We start from the raw sequence: 17,739 nt of genomic DNA on the forward strand, positions 1-17,739 counted from the left end.
TCCTCCTTCACAGCTGAAATACATCCAGACTTTCTTAGAGCCTTGCAATGGGGCAATGACCTACCTTCTTTGCCTAAATCATGATTTTTCTCAGTGTTCAGTGCACAAGAGAGGACATTTTTATTTTAAGTAGTTAAGTCTTATTCCAACATTGTAACCTGCATTATGACAGCTTTTAGTATTTGTGTGCTGCAACGTGACTTACATCTAGAGAACATGACAGTGAAACTTCCAAAGTCATGGTAGAGGGTTTTTATTCATTGGTGAGGGGGGAAGAAAAAAACCTGGCTAGAAAGATGCGTAAATTTGCTCCTATTCCTTGTGTTCTGGATGGTGTCCTATGTTTCTGAAGAGTATTCTGGACTTCCTGAAGTGTCTGCTCATATCCACCAAAATCTCAGGGGACAGTTATGAAGTACCAAACTCTATATGTAAAAGAAATATTTTCTTCCTAGTAAAATGAATGTTTAAAACCTATCTTATTCTTGTGAAACAAGCCCTCATCACTCCACATATTTTGAGTTCAGAAATTGTGGGAGCTTGTTGGATTGTTTTTCCTGAAACCTGATATTAAATTTGCTTTTCCTGCAGTAACTGGGATTATCTCATCATAAATTCCACCTGAACCTAGCTTAGTTGGAGAAGCTTCCTCCTTTTTCCATAGTTAAAAGTTATCAGAACAGGCTAATGTTAACATGAAATCCGAATCTGCAGATTGAAGCATCCAGCAAGAAAGTTGATAAAATGGATTACTTAATCTGTGGTTGAATTGGCATCAAAAGGGCATTGGTACTCTTCTAAAAACTGGTTCACAAAATGAACTTTTCATAGATTGGTCTTTAAAATGAGATGCCCTTGGGGCATATATACCTAATGATGATGATAACAGCTGAGTTCCCTGAAGTCATTAATGGTGCTGACCTGTCTGGGAGCAACAGTAATGTTGTCTCAATCGTTTCAGCTACATGTGGCCACCAAACAGATACTTTTCTCAAGGAATTGAATCACTTTCTGTCTTAGTGACCTGGAGAATGAAACTGCTAACTATTTGCATGATCATCACAAAGCATCTCAGATCAATGACATAGCTTGTACATCATAGTAGCTTTCATCCAAGTTTCTGATAGCTCATGAATGAGTCTGATTATTCTTCTTGAGGTTTTCTTAGCAACCAGATGAGCTGGAGAATTGCTCCTTCTGTGTTTATTTCCTGCAATTGCTATTTTCTGTTTAATGAAAACAAAGGGACCAAGGGAGGAAAACCACCATACTGGAGAGATGTTAGACTGTTGGACTACCCTATATTGTTGTAGTTCAGGAAGGCAGAACTCAGAGAAGCCAAGAGTTTGAATCTTCCATTATCCATAACTTTTCCTGTTGAAACAAGCATCTATCAGAAATCAGGTACACAAAAAGAGCCAAAAGCAAAGGGGAACCCCATAAGCTGGCATGATCACAGTGGCTATGCCCAGCTGAACAGCTCATCTTTGGAGAATAAAGGTGCTTGTGAAGACTTTCAACAGAAAACATTTCTAATCATTAGGCCTCCAGTGTTCTCAACGTTTCTCAACTCCTTATGAATTACTTCTAGCTGTCCTTTCCTGATTTCTTTCCTATGTTTCTCTTAGGGATGGTAGGAATAGATTGATAACCTGGTGTTGAGACATATGAACTTGTTTCCTTCTTCATGTCACGGAGAACTATGGGAAGGTAATTCCCCAGAAGTACAGGGAAAGACTGCAAATCTCCAGTCTCATAGCAACTGTAGAATCATCCTCTCTCCCTAAATATGACTAAATACAATTACATCCACCTTCCTGGAATTTTTGTTCTTTGTTAATTTTTTTCCAAGGCTGCTTTTTTGGTAATTTTTTTAAATAATAGTGCTAAGTAATAAGAATAATCTGGGAGAAGCAAGGACTGTGATTTATATCCTTTTGTAGACACACTTTATTTCTTATTTCTGTGCACAGTAAAACCATTATGGTTGCTTTTTAGAAGTCTGCTCTTCAAGCAGTTTGGATTTCTGTTTAGTGATTTTCTTTCCTTTTTTTTTTTTTTATTTTTTTTCCTCCTAATTACCTTAAGGTGCCACAAAATCTAGCTTGCTGTCAGCACCCAGTATAGTCAGTATGTTTGTACCAGCACCAGAAGAATTTGCCGATGACCAGCCCATTGTGATGACTGACAAGTAAGTTCTTTTCCTGTTCCTCTCAAAGAACTAGTTGAACTTCAAATAGGTCAAGTAAAGTGTAGATATATTTTATGGAAATATAAAGTCCATTATATAATTTATTTGTATGCTAAGTTTGTATGATTGATTTTTTTTTTTTTTTTTTTACCCCAAGTTTAACATTTTCTAAACACTGCTAGCAAGATGTGCTTTTAATTAATTAGCACCTGTGTGAGTTTGCACAGGTGACATGATGACTTAGGCTATTGTGTGTGCATGGAGGGCAGGGGAAGCACTTTCCATTCTATTTTAAATCAAGGGTTCCTTGTGATCCATCAAAACCCAATTTCACCGTAAGAAAAATAAAAGTTCTTTTTTAAAATTTCTTCGGGTTTCTTTTGGAATAGGTAACTGTTGATATGTAACCGATGTAGCATTTTTAATGCTGATACTCACTGATCTCAAAAGCTTTTGCAAACCTTAATTGGTTGGTTAAATGCCTCAAAAGGAAGTGTTAAATCTAAGTGTGCTCATTTAATGAAGAAGTAAAGCAGTCAGCAGGGAGCCATGCATTGATTTGGTCAAAAATTGGGAAGAAAAGCCAGAAGTTCTTGCTTGTGTTTTTGTGCTCAGTTCAGTAAGACGGATGTGCCAGGGTGATCACTGGAGAAAGACAGGGCCATTGTGCAGGTTGTGACTGGAAGTGGACTTAATGTGTGGCAAAGTGAAGCATCCCAAAAGTTAGGCTTATTTTTGGCACCTCCTTTGGCCATTTCACCAAAGCTCTAGCACCACCTATTAAGATATAGAGTGGGTGAGCTTGATTTTCATGATTCTGTTGGCGTATTTTCTTACTGTTCAAAGGTAAGAAAATTGCCTATACAATTCCATTAACTTAAAATATCACAATCTGTTGGAGTCATTAGCAACTGATTGATCCAATTAAGCAAGCCTTCGTACCGGGCTGAGATAAGCCAGTTTCCCACATTGGTTTGCCTTTTTTGTGGGTTGTGAAAGCCTGTCTCATCTCTTCTAAATCTGACATCCCCTTTATAATTAGACATTATGGAGCCCTTTCAGAACTACATCAGTTGTTTTTGAGCATTTCAGAAAGGGTAAGTGACTCAGCAGCAAATCAGCCCTGAGAAAGCAGACTTTTCTGAAATCTAAGCTTCTGTGCCCCTGAGAGGTCCTTTCATTTCTTTCTTAATAGCTATAACTGCTGTGGGAACCAATCAGATCATTGTTTCCTAATCGTATAATTCGTTATTCATAATTTGTGACTGACAGGAAGGACAGTGTGAAATTGTTCCATCTCTTTAAGATCATCCATGAGTGTCATTGTTTGTGTCTATGCTGCTAAATAGAGGAGTGCCAGGGATTTGAGCCCTTGCCTGAGCCTGAGTTGCATAAACTGGCTGGTGTTCACATTGCTGAGGGCTGGTCTTCACTGCTTCAGATTTCTCTTGGGTAGTGGAAACTGAAGAAGTCCAATACAGTGAGGGAATTGACCAACACTTGCCAATGCAGGACCCAAAAGAAGGCCTGCCCTGTGGCCCTCTTTCATTTGTTAGTGAAGAAACGGCCAGTGCAGCTAGTGAGAAGCTTGATTAATATTTGAAAGCCACAGACTGTTATTAATTATAGAAAGATCACAATTGCGTTACCTTTCTAAATACATTTTAAATAGGATGCGCTAAGTAATAGTACTTTAAAGAGACATAATTGTACAAGTATGTGTATATATAGTAATACTTTGTTTAAAATTTGTTAATGTCAGTTTTTAAAACTGTTCTTTGCAGATGCCATGACTGTGGGGCTATTCTTGAAGAATATGATGAAGAAACACTAGGCCTGGCCATAGTTGTGCTCTCAACCTTCATTCACCTTAGTCCAGACTTGGCTGCTCCTCTGCTGTTGGACATCATGCAGTCTGTAGGAAGGTAAATTCAGGACTTTCCTCTCTCTGATATGACTGAAAGAGTTTTGTGCCTGCAACTGGGTAAATTTATTACACTATAGGAAGTTATGTGTTTTAGAACTCTTAACTGAATGATACCTGGTTCTGTCTGCTGTGTTACTCATTTTATCAATTTCTTATGTAACTCCTTCCACTGTCGCTTCAGGTTTGGTCAGCTCCTTTCATGTCCTCCCTTTTTACCCTCCAAATGGAGGTTCCAGCTTGGGAATCTCCCCAACTTGTCCCACTGTGAGCAGCGACATGAAGAACTAAGTTTTTCTGCAGTACCTTTATCTTCCTTGAGGACCCTGTTTATTACCTGAACAGCAATTGATGCAATAATCGGTGTGCTTCTTGATCCCATTTTATCTGAAGAAACATTTACTGTTTGTTTTTATTCCTTCTGCTAGTTGGTCCTTGAACCATTTTTTGGTCCACCTTCCTTTCATTTTTACATTGGATTTGTCAGAATTTATGCTCTTTTCTGCTTTTATTTGAGACAAGACTTCAGCTTCTTTCAAGAAGCTGCCTTTTTTTCCTAATAACTTCCCTCACCTTTCCTTTCTTCTGCTCTCTTGAAGGCTTTCTTAACAAGTGGGGTACCTTGGCCCAGTCCTTGTAGTGTTATGTTCTTAAAGAGCTTCTGCGCTTCTTGTAAAGACTGAATTCTCTTGGCTACCCCTTTTTGCTGCTTTGAAAGACTTTTTCATTTTTATGTAGTTCCTGCTTTAGAAGTTATGCACAAATGTGGTCAGTTTTTCTGGATTTTTTTTCCTCCTGGAGGACTGTTGACTCGTAGGAATAATTATTCATTAGCATACCTGAAGCTCTTCAGGCTTTTTGACCATATTTTGTATGCTAATTAAGTAAAGAGCTGCATCTCCTTATGAGGCTTTCTAACTAGCTGCAGCATGAGATTGTCTCTGATAATGTCTTAAACATTTGGTGTCTATTATTTTTCTCTTGTTACTTCTGTCCAGTGTGCACGGGATAATGGAAGTACACCGTTACTATTGTTCTTCTTCTTGTTGCTGCCTTGGCCACTTCCACAACTTCCTGCCTAAGAGGTGGGAGGGATGTGTTGGGGGTGTTCCAGAATAAACTTCTGAGCAGCATGAGAACTGCAGAAACGATGCACAGCTTTCCTTTTCCATGTTCTTTCCAGTGACTGAAGTTAAAATTGCTTGACTGTGACTTCTGCAGGGGTACAGCTTTTCACATCCCTGCCTCTCCACTACCTCCAAATTCCATTTAAACACAGCAGCTATTCACGTCCTCCATTTCCATTAATTTCAAGGCTGCAGTTCCCTGCTGTCATTGCTAATGAACTCTGATGGAGGCAAAGTTTCTAATCTAGACAGATGCTATCCATTCTCTGTGATTCTTGTAAAAACAACAGTACTACAGCCACAGAGGGGAAATCATTTGGAAGATAAATTATCAAGGGATGAGGGCCAAGTGGGCTACTTTTTTCTGTGCTTTGAGGAAGAAATGCTGCATCTTTAGAGGGAGACAGCTGATTGTTTTAGAGCAGCAGATGGCATGCAACATGAATATTCCTGGTAAATGTCCTGTGTTTTCTGTCATTTTTGACAAATTCTAAGTCCAGTAAGAGGCTTCTCACAAAGGAATTACTTTCAATACATGCAAAATAAGTAGCATATACAAGCAAAGAGGCATTCAGGTGCCTCATATGTATAACCTAAGTCACCGTCTTTCAGCAAGCAGTGCTGTGTCATTACCTCCAGCAGAGGTGAGAATGAATTGGACTTCTTGCATTTTTATTCTTAGAAAAAGAACTACTATTTTCATGCTTAGAAAAGGAAACAAGGAAGTAGGAAATCCAGGGCCTTTCAGAATAGCTAAAGAATACACAGATTTTCAAAAGTTATTTGGCTACCTGCAGGTACACATAGGCATCTATTGGGATTTTCAGAAGAGAAAAGTTCTAGGTTCAAGTTACTGACAATTAGAGATTGATATGTGTATAGGACTCCGGCATGCCCTTAACTTTATACTCTCATTCCTGAATCAAGATTTTTGACTTGTTGATTTGTATTTTGTTGATATCCAGTGAGATTTAGCTTTCCAAGCATCAAAGTCCTGTTTGAAAATGGCATTTAGGCTCTTGAGTTAGTGGGGAGCTTTGAAAAATTTATGTTCTTAACATTTACAAATTTGAACGCATCCATTTACTGTCTACTGTCCATTTACTGTTCTGCTTTGTGGTCTGCAAAGTGGGGGTAATGATGGGGCTTCATGGCCTTTGTGTGACAAAATATTTAGAGAGGTAATGATAAATGCATACAAGCTGTACATTTCAAAAAGTTTCAGATGTTCCCAAGTGTTAAGTGTAGTTCATGTCTCATGAAGTTTTCCCGAAGTTAGAAAACAAATGTTCTGTTTGTCATAAAAAACACACTTGTATTATTGCATTCAAAAGGAGAGAAAAACTTTGCATCGGACTTTTATTTATTTTAGAAGAAATATTGTACGCTGTTGTATTTGAATGCTTTAGTAGATTTTTGAAAATAAATGTAATGTCCATTGGGCATGTGATTGTTCTCACTGCATTCTACAGAAATCCTCATGTTCTTTAGTGTAAGCAGATGCTACAGTTACTCCAGAATCAAGGTCTGTATTGCTTGAAGGTAGCTTCCGACCTGTTTTCACCCAGAATTAGCTTTGCACACCAGAATTAATATGCTGTATTTTAGTGTGGACTCATCTTAACAGTAGTGGAGTCAGGGAGTTTTTCTGATTTAAGCTGAGACAACTGAAAAGAATATAATCTTCAATCCCCTGAGAGTATTGCACTGTTGAAAGTATGTTGTATTCCCAGCATGTCATGCATCATTAATGAAAATCACCATCCATTTTGATTTACACTTACGCATTTGACTGAGCTGCCTTAGAGTAATTTTTGGATTTTGCAGTGGTGACTAGAGAGGACACTGTTTTCAGAACAGAGGCTGACTGAGGATTGAGCTACAGCTAAATCCACCCTAAAACGATCATGAATCAAAGATAAACATTGAAGGCCATATCATGAGCAAATTAGTGTAGCTCTATGAATTTTCCATTTAGACATATCATAGAATCGTAGAATGGTTTGTGTTAGAAGGGACCTTTAAGATCATCTAGTTACAACCCCCTGGCCATGGGCAGGGACACCTTTCACTGGACCAGGTTGCTCAAAGCCCCATCCAGCCTGGCCTTGAACACTTCCAGGGATGGGGCATCCACAGCTTCTCTGGGCAACCTGTGCCAGTGTCTCACCACCCTCACAGTAAAGTATTTCTTCCTAATATCTAATCTAAATCTACCCTCTTTCAGCTTAAAGTCATTCCCCCTTGTTCTATCACTACAAGCCCTACTAAAAGGTCCTATTTCAGCTTTCTTGTAGGCCCCCTTTAGGTATTGGGAGGCTGTTAGAAGGTCTCCCCAGAGCCTTCTCCTCTCCAGGCTGGACAACCCCAACTCTCTCAGCCAGTCTTCGTAAGAGAGGTGCTCCAGCTCTCTGATCATCTTTGTGGCCCTCCTCTGGACTTGCTCCAGCAGCTCCATGTCATTGTTATGTTGGGGGCCCCAGAGCTGAGTGCAGTAATCTAGTTGGGTCTCGTGGGAGCTGAGTAGAGGAGCAGAATCACCTCCGTTGACCTGCTGTTCATGCTTCTTTTGATGCAGCCCAGGACTCAGTAGGCTTTCTGGGCTACAAGTGCACATTTCTGGGCCACCTTGAGCTTTTGGTCCACCAGTTCCACCAAGTCCTTCTCCTCAGGGCTGTTCTCAAGCTATTCTCTGCCCACCCTGCATTGATACTGGGGGTTGCCCCGACCCAGGTGTAGGATCTTGCACTTGGCCTTGTTGAATTTCATGAGGTTTGCACAGGCCCACCTCTCCAGCCTGTGAAAGTCCCTCTGGGTAGCTATCCATTTATACCAGCTGAAATACTGATGTGCAGCAGATGAGAGTAAAAATTGCATGGTATTTTCTGTGTAAGAGATGTTGCCAATGTACATCTTTGTAACTGCTTTTTAGTATTAAAGGTGTGCTGCTTTGGTATTATAAGCCCCAATTCTGTTTGTTTACATGTCCTGGATATTGAAGGGCATGATTTTGCTTTAATATTGTGTTCAGTGTTTTCATCACTGAGTGCCCATATTTGCCTTCAAAGTCTATATTTAGGTACTAAAATACATGACCTGATTTTTGAGAACCCAGTATTTCTTACATGACTTTATAAGAGCTCACAGGTATTTAGTGTTCCTGAAATTAGGCCAGTTATTTAAGTGTCAAAATCTGGAAGTAGAAGCCTCACTTCAGACTGCCAAGTAGAGAATTTGGGCTTAGTCTATGTTCGTGTGTTAATCAGAAAGAATTCAGTCATTAGGCAGCTTCTGGCAAACTTTTTTTTTTTCTCCAAATCCCTCTAGGTTAGTAATTATCCATGATGTGCATGTAAGGCAATAGCTTTACTTCATTATCTTTGTGCTAGTATAGGGAAGCAAGTAGATTTGTCTTTAGAGCTGTTAAGTATTTGTGAGACTGCAAGCCTGAACAGAGTTTATATGTCATGCAAACATTATTTGACTGAATTTATGTGCTTTTCTGAAGACCTTTATGGGGTTATTTTAAATATTCTTTAAATTTCTTTTTTATTCTTTCAGAAAAAAAGATGATGTATTGGCCTACTTTAAAATGAAACACAAAAAAAAGCGTGAGAGCTTCACTTATTTTTTTAATTTTTATTCCAGGTTGGCATCAAGTACCAGTTTTTCTAATCAAGCAGAAAGGTATGGTAGCAAAAGATACATTGGCCAAAATGAAACAATTAATCTAAAGCATCATCCTCCCTAGCCCTGAAATCAATTAAATTTAACTTTTTAAAAATTTATTTAAGGTTTGTGACAGTAAGAGGAAAAACCTGTCCTTTCCCACTTGTTTCAAATATCTCATGTGTTCTGAAGGTGAACAGGAACCCATATTCATACGTATTGAACTTGTAAAAAATCAAGTTCAGACATAATTTAAAGATGCCTTCTGGTTTCCATAATTTCAGTGCAGCTTTTTCTAGCCTGTTCTGTTAATAGACTGTCTCCATACACTGAATCAAGCGAATCATCCTTGGCCATGGAGAACCTCTGGTAGTGATGTCTCATTGTGTAAATCAGATGCTGAATAGGATAAATTCATTTTGCGAAGCTGTAGAACATGCTAAAATGTGCAGTTTATGAGTAAATTGATAATACTTCAGCTTTTTAAATGAAACCATTCATTTTATGAGTGATCAGAAAGTACTTCATCTCTTGAAGGAAAATCCAAGAGGCAAATTAATATATAAATAATGTGTGTTGACCTGTTCTTCATGTGTTTTATGCTAACGCCAAGAACCTCATCCAGTATCACTGAAATACACGGTGAGAGAGCAGGACTATATTCAGACTCAGGTGACTCACAAATAAAACTGTGAGCTATTTATTGGGACTTAAATACCTTAGCTATGTGTACATAACTTTCAGCTCTGCGTAATCCAGCTGAAGTCATAAAATCAACATGCTGAACTCTTTTTTGGTATCAGGACAGTTCTGCTTTTGATTGAATACTTCCATAATTAAAAAGAATAGCATCATCTTTATTTTCTCTGTGTAGTCAGCCTTGAGAAGTGTTTAATCTAGAACGCATTTCTTTCTTCTTCCTTTTCCTTCCCTTCGTTTCAGTATGATGATCCCTGGAAATGCTGCAGGTGTGGCCAAGCAGTTCCTCCGTTGTGTGTTCCATCAGCTGGCTCCCAATGGCATCTTCCCTCAGCTCTTCCAGAGCAATATTAAAGGTAATGTGTGGTATCTGAGTGCATTTCTGACCCTTTCAGTTACCTCCGTATGGACAGCCAGTGCAAAAATGTCTTTCAAATTTCAGATGGAAGCTTTTTACGGACCTTGGCCACGTCTCTTATGGACTTCAGTGAGCTGAGCTCCATTGCTGCTCTGAGCCAGCTGTTAGAGGTATGTTGACCACCAGCTCTGTTAATGGTGCTAGTTTTATTAGCATTATCAAGCATATTAGATAATTTCTCCTCATTCATTAAGAGTTCAAACTTGTGTCACCTAAAGCAATGCAAAGTTTTGTTTTGTCCTTCCTGGAAGCAGGATTAAACTGTCCTCACAGTTTTCCTTGTGGGTTTTGCTCTCACTGATAGGTTGGTGTGTCTTTTTTTTTTTTTTTTTTTTTTCTTTTTCCTTAGACCACCTCCTGGATCTGTCCTACACATTGGTATTGTGGGCCATCCCTTCCCCTAGCACTATTTTCGGTTTGCAGGAACATTTTTGCTTCTCCCTCTCCGCTGTATCTGATGGCATTTTCTTTAAATAGTCCGAAGATTTATTGCCTGCCTTTCACTGACTGCCTTCTGTGTACTTGGCTTGTTTCTACTGTAACTTTTATCCTCCCACTTGCACTAGTCACTTGCATGTATCCTGCTCTTCCAAGAGCATGGTGGTTGCTTCATACAAAGATACTGACATCACTTTAAAACTGCTTATATCTTTCCAGGCCTGATCCTAGTACAAAAGCCAAAAAAGCATACATGGTCTGCTGAACATTAATGAACATATCTTGTTGAAAACTGTTCAAAGGAAAACATGGGCAATCCCCTGATGAATACTTTATGAGTTCAGCTTTTTTTTTTTACTACTATTCCAGTCTAAGGAGGTTATGAGTTAGGACTCTACTTATAACATTTTTGGCTCAAAATAATTTGGTCAGTACTTAAGGAACTGAAATAGACTTAACTGTCACAGACACAGTTCAAATTGCTGGCACAAAATTTTATCTGTAGCCTTATAGAAGAGGTAAGTAGTATTTTGTCTGAACAAATTAACCTCAGCATTTCCAAATACTGTTTAAGGGCCCTTTTGTGCACATGTCCATTCGTTTATAGTTCTTGTTTTGTTTCCCAGGGTTTAAACAACAAAAAGAATTTACCAGCAGGGGGTGCGATGCTACGCTGTTTGGAAAATATTGCTACCTTTATGGAAGCCTTGCCAATGGATTCACCCAGCAACCTCTGGACCACAATCAGTAATCAGTTTCAGACCTTCCTTACTAAACTCCCTTGTGTTTTGCCGCTTAAGGTATGATGTATGGACATCTGAAACGAGCTATACTGCCATTGGTCAGGATATACAGTGGGAAAGCTGTGAAAGAGAAATCAGAGCGGATTGTTATGAATATTTTCTAATGTTTTGACTAATGTTTCCAGAGGACTGGATTTATTGTATATCTGATCCATCCCTTTAATTATGTTTTCCATGGGTAATGATAAAAACTCTGACCAGAGTACTCTTCACCTCTTTGTTGGCTTTTTTCATCTGTACTTTCTATGCCCTGTCTTTGTCAGATTAGAATACTGCATTTGAGAGAATCAGCATTTTGGCAATGAAAGTCCATCTTGTTTTAACTATTAAAAGAAAATAAAACTCCCGAGGAGAGCAACACCACCTAATTAATTTGCTAAAAGTACACGATAGTCAGACAGGCAGAGAGAACTGAGACTACTGGGAACTGAGCCTAGCCTGTTTGGCTGACCAGGTTGTAGTTCTGGCTGTAATCAGAATATAGTTGCAGAAACTGAATCTAGAAGAACTGGGCTCTGATTTCTGAGTCCTCCTCCTAATCTTATCTCCTAATGTGTGTATTTCCAGATGTCTTTTCAGTAAACACAGCAAAAACTTATTCTGAGTCTTTCCAGTAAACATGGGATTCTGATGCCCTTATTCTGATGCCTTTATTCTGACTTTATTTCCTATGGCGCGTATGAGCCCAGTGGAAATTTCTTCTGTGCAAAGCAGTGTTGCTCAGCCTGAGCTGAGGAATCCAAAATCTAACTTTGTGACTTATAACATTGTCTTTTAAATTGGCTGTCACCACCAAATTACATGAATAATAGTAAATTCCTTGGCACTACTATGCAATAGTCAGATCTTGAAACCTCTTTAGGCTTTGGTAAATTGAGGCACTATCCTGCAACACTTACTAAGCCAAACAGGCAATAGCCATTCCCTTTGCGTACTAGCCACCCCAATCTGTTGTATCTCATCTAATTGAAATAAATAAAGAGAAGTACATTGAATCTTAATAGTTCCAGCTGCATGTCTGCCATTCACGGAACGTTTAGATGGAGTGTTTACCTTTTTTCCCTTTTATTCATGGGAGGCTTGCTCCTGAATTTTCCATCTCCTGTTCTTTCCTCTAGGGTCATAAACGACTCTTGGCTGTTCTAGATGTTTACAGCAGGGAAGAGGCAAGACAGCAGATAGACCTTGAAAAGTCCCATTCACTGCTGCCACCTGTGTGATTTACTCAGGGGAAAAGTCAATTATACCATAAGGAATGACTTTAGAGGGGCACCTGGAGCAGCTATTGCCAGGAGGCTTTGTGATGTTATGGGGTACTCATTGCAGCCCTGTCTTGGGTTGTGAGGGAAAACTTCATAGCCCAGGGCAACCACAGAAATATAAAATGAGGTAGATGGTGTGTACGTCCTGCTAACTCACTCTTTTTTGTCCGCTCTCTTTTTTTTTTTTCTCCAAACCAGTTTTTTTACAGTGAAAATATATTTCTAGGAAATTTTTGTCATAAAAGGTATAAAGTTGACTTTTCTAAACTAGCCCTTTAGTGAAATTTTCTGATCTCAAGGCCTATGCTGTAGTGTGTTACCACTGAAGGAGTCTGATTGTGTATTCAGAAATAAGCCAGTTTTGGCAAAGTAAAGATCAATCATCAGGGATCATTTTTTAGACGTCACCTATAACATCTTCTTAGCTGCTACCACTAAAAGCAAGACATGTACAGAAAGGTACTAACTCTGGGTTTTTTCTTTTTTTCTTTTCTTTTCTTTCCTGCCTTGAAATATGTTCACAGTGTTCTTTAGATTCTAGTTTAAGAATCATGATTTGCTTGTTGAAGATATCTACCACTAGTGCCACCAGGGTAAGTTCCAAGAAGAGAAAACTGTTGCCTCAGATTTAGCCAGCCTGTGCCGTTCTATGAATGTGGTGTTATCCCCTAGCTAGGAAAGTATTCTATATAAGCATAAAATTGTGCAGTCCGACACCCTTTGGAGTATGAAAAGAGCTTACGAATCTAGGTTACAGTAAAGTGTGGGTGAGATTACGTTCCTGTGTGGGTGTGAATTTATATCTTCTTAAAGATTTGATAGTCTCTTTTTTCCCTTTTTTCTTCCTCCTCTTTTCTTTTGAAAAAATAATAAAAATAGTAATGAACTTCCTTAGAAGTTCTGCAGTACAATTCCACTGAGGTCAGTGAGGTTTTTCTGCATAAACACAATAGAATCTCTTATATCTTGTAAACACTGTGTCAGAGGGGAAACTATTTTCTGATGCTTTGCTTCTAATTTCTCATACGAGCATGAAGGCAAATGCTAGATAGAATAGCCATTGAGTGCAACAGTGTAAATCCCAGCAAGACAGCCTCTGAGATAAAAATAATGCTGTTCCTTTCAGGCGTTTCAGAGTTGAATGCATTTTGTTTTGCTGAGCGACAGGTTACTGATTTCTCTAAATCATGTCATTGCAGAGTCTTCTGGAGCCTTTTTCAAAGTTACTAAGCTTTGTAATTCAGAATGCTGTCTTCACTCTGGCCTACCTGGTGGAACTGTGTGGTTTGTGCTACCGAGCCTTCACTAAGGTAAAAATAAGACTATGCCTACTTCTAGGGATAACGGAAATAGGACAGACAAAGTCCTACTTCCCTCAAGTAATACGTTTGTAAGTTAAGATTAAATCAGTGTCAGGTTTCAGGTGTGTCAACAGTTTTAATGTAGTTTGGCTAATCAAGTAGTGATTTTGATTCAGTGCCTTTTATTAATACTGAGTTTCACATTTACACTATAGACACAGATAAAGGGAACCTGCCGAAAACATTGCTTAGAAAAGTATTTTGGTGTGATTTCATGACCTGGAATTTTTTTTCTCTTGAAGAGATGATGCCTGGTATTCATGCGTGACTTGAAATGTCTATACAGTCGTATCTTTCCTAGTGCACAAGTTTAGCCACATAACTTGTGCAGTAAAAGCTTAAATATTTCTGGTAATGCCTTTGAGAGCACAGCTGTTAGGGAGGGCAACAGATAGCTAAGTAAAGTGGAAGACTCCAAGTCAGGAGCTTCCCAGATTAGATCCTCTTTCATCCTGTATTAGGTATCTCACTTCGGCGTGCATGGCTGTAAGCTGCGTAGAAAAGAGAGTAAGTATGTGTGTACCTTTAAAAAATTTGTAAGATTTCTGGGTGAAAGCTGTGTGTACAAATAACACTCAGTTAACACTCAAGTTCATTTTGTAGCTATTGGTGAGAAGTTAAACAACAAAATCTACAAAAACCAATCAGACCTTTCACCCTTTCACTCATGCCCTGTATGCTCCATTATGTAGATTGTTAAGGTACTGAACAAAAATGTTGCTTCAACTGCTAAAGTGCACAGTTTTCCATCCTCAGTACATTGTCAAAACAGTAATTAATCGTCAGGAAACATTCTCTCATAAGTAGCTACATGATTTTCTATATTGATAATGGACAACTGGAACATGTGTTGCTTCAGTCTTGGTAAGACAAAGTATCGCTGGACAAACAATGAAGAAGAAATGATAAAAGCAACGAAACTCTAGCACAAAAACTGCACCACAAGAAAATAAGTAAAACTTCTACTGGATGTAATAGTTTGAAGCATTAAATAGAAACTAACAGTATGTTTAATTACAGCAAGCAAATGCTACCAGATCTATAGTTAAGGCTTTGGGCAAGGCAAAGTGAGAAAAATCAAGTCCAACATGTTTTTTTTTTTTTTCATTGAACCAAAAAAATGTGCCATTTAAAACTGAAGCAGAAATACTCCTCTTGCATTCGTGGTCTGATAAGACTATTTCACATATGCCTGCTAAAGCAAATTGTGAAATACAGAAATAAAACAGTTTTACTTCCCTCATGCTCTACAGTTTTGGTTATTTAAAAAAAAATTTATTAAGCCCCTGGTATCATGCGTTTCTTGCTTGCTTCCTGGTTCAATGTTCTGTTAATATATTGCATACTTAATTGCACACAGGAAGCTTGGATTATAGTGCTTGGTAAAATCTCCTACTTGATTTAGTTTAATACAACCTGGTGACTCAGAAATGGAATCATTAGTGAATGGTCTGCAATTCATAGCCACAAAATGCTTAATTTAGTGGAACTCCACACTACATTATCTTTGTTATTTCTGAAAGCTTATAATGGTTTTGCATTAGAAATATCAAATTGATGACTGCTGTTAGGAAAGAATATCCATTGTGATGCCTGTGTTTCTCTACAGTGGAAATCACTGTAGCCAAGGAAGAGTGTTGTTTGTGACAGAATACCACATAGAAGTGAACTCCAGAAGGAAAATAATTTGTAACCATTGAAACTATTCAGATTTAATTACTTGTTTTGCAACTTTGAATGTGCTGGCTGGAACAAACCACCAGCTTTCAGCTAAGCGGTGGAGGATCCTTGTGTTTTCAAAGACCAAGCTACTCTGACATGCACTTTGTAGAGGTCATGCTGTACAACCACTCCAAATCTTATTTTATCTCCAAAGTTTTCCTAATATCCTGTGGCAGGAATATCTCAGTTTCTCTTGTCTTGGAGCCTGAAGACTCACATCAGTCTGATATTTCCTTGTCTGAGTTTCTGTTCCACGTCAGTAGTTTGATTTTTCTCAGTGCCTTTAGAACTCTCAGTTGAGAGTAGCATCTCTTCTGTGGATTGTAGTAATCTTTACTTTTCCTTTCAAGTATCTTAAGGTCAGAAATGGACACTTTTTGGCTTTGCTGTCTCTTACAGCTTGAACCTAAACTTAACCTTTGGCTAGCATTCTGTTGACCCTTATTAAGTAAATCAGAATGCTACTGCATTGGACATGACATGATTTTGCTATTTAATTTCTTTAAAGAATATTGAAGTGGCTGTTCTTCAGTATTTGTGATTTGCTACTACTCTACCGTAGTAGCAGCAAAGATAAAATAAAGAATTTTGCTTTATACTGGCTTACTTGGAGGATCACATACCACTGCATTGAAGAACCAAATATACTATTCTTATTACTAAATTACTTATTTAGTAGTTTCACGCTCTACACATAGACCTCTGGCAAGTCACAGTTTGGAGGTTGCAAGGCATTTTTTTATAGAGATGTAGACACTTGAGAGGGTTAATTTAGTTGAACAGAGGCTAAAGAGGTTGTATTCTTGACTCTTTGGTGCCAGGTTTACACATGTGACTCCCCTGGACTTCATTCTCATGGAACTAGTACCCATTCACAGTGTTGTGGCAGAGTATAAAGTTCTTAAATATGTATAAACACAGTTTATACATATTTATCACCAGCAGAATGACAAGAATAAGTAGACTTCAAGAGGAAGGGTACTCTGGGCTATTGACTTCAGTGCCATCACTCTTGATTTACAGTGCAGGAAGCAAGAGGTCAGATGCCAAAAAAACATTTTGCTTCTCCCCTCTGCATTGCATGTACTTAACAAACATTAAGAGTTTAGATTGTGAGACAGGACACTTCTTTAAGAAAGAGGGTAGCTCAGTGTTGTATTATCCTTAGAGCCAAGGAAAGCTGGGATTCACGAAGCTTATGTTTCCTTCCCCGTGTTCTGACAAAGCAATCCAGTATGGTCTAATTACGTCCTGTGTAGCATAGGTGTTAATCTGTAAAATAGCTGAATGCTTCTGAAAGAATTTTACCTCTCTTCTTTTCCAGTATGTGCAGGCTGCTGTAGTGAGTTACTAATAGGAACTTCTGTCCAGTGTTTTGCAGGATGTGGTTGTCAGCTGTCTGAGCATGGAACTGCATTATGTGTGTCTTAAGACTGTGAAAGCATGTGACAGTTGGAAGGTGTCACAGCACTCTCCAAACTATCAAGCTGCAACAAGGTCTTTTACCATCTCATACCAGCATACTCTTCATGCCAGTCCCTTTGCTGCCTTGTCCTCGTTTCTCCTCACCCAGGGCACGTGTTCTCTCTTCTCTGCTTCTTTCTCCTCTCTCTTCCTCGGCTGCTCTCTCTCCGTTGGCTGCGCCACCACTGAACAGCACCAGCCACAGCTGCCCCTTATCTACATCAGCCAACCCACCGCCCCTGAAGCCAGCCCACAGATGTATGTTATCAATGATAACTAACCCACCTTCATTCCTCTACAGGAAGGTTCACTCTTGTGGGTGAATTCTAGCCAAGTAATCAGGGTCTATTTGCACCTCGAGTATTGTGCTCTGTTCTGGTTCCACATTCCCAGTCAGAATATAGTAGAATTGGAGAAAGTTCAGATAATGGTAACAAGAATGATCAAATAGTGGGATGAGTTCCACATACAGAGCAGCTAAGTTAGGGCTTTTCAGTCTGAAACAACTGATGGGAATGTGAGAGAGGTCACAAGTGACCCAGGCAGGGATGGGTAATTTCTTGCCTTTCCAGTACAAGAACAAGAACATAGCGAGACTGTAGGAACCAGTGGCAAAGCAAGTAAAGGGGAGTGGTTCTTCAACAGTGTGTGAGTCCTTGCC

At 38.9% G+C, this 17,739-nt stretch overlaps 1 protein-coding gene across 10 annotated transcripts in view; it reads left to right on the top strand.

The window, feature by feature from the left end:
- The window catches only part of UNC79 (unc-79 homolog, NALCN channel complex subunit), a 131,289-nt gene that overhangs the window by 76,395 nt on the left and 37,155 nt on the right, over positions 1–17,739 (top strand). For all 10 annotated transcript variants that reach the window (XR_013929593.1, XM_080396229.1, XM_080396234.1 and 7 more), the window contains 8 exons: positions 2,089–2,191; positions 3,976–4,116; positions 8,891–8,929; positions 9,854–9,966; positions 10,053–10,138; positions 11,093–11,266; positions 13,056–13,124; positions 13,731–13,841. Coding sequence is in view for 9 of the 10 variants with exons in the window: in XM_080396229.1 (XP_080252355.1) it covers positions 2,089–2,191; positions 3,976–4,116; positions 8,891–8,929; positions 9,854–9,966; positions 10,053–10,138; positions 11,093–11,266; positions 13,056–13,124; positions 13,731–13,841 (836 nt within the window). In the remaining variant the exon portion in view is untranslated. The remainder of the gene's footprint in view (positions 1–2,088; positions 2,192–3,975; positions 4,117–8,890; positions 8,930–9,853; positions 9,967–10,052; positions 10,139–11,092; positions 11,267–13,055; positions 13,125–13,730; positions 13,842–17,739) is intronic.

This window comes from Falco punctatus (genome assembly GCF_963210335.1).
Source record: "Falco punctatus genome assembly, chromosome: 7".
NCBI lineage: Eukaryota > Metazoa > Chordata > Aves > Falconiformes > Falconidae > Falco > Falco punctatus.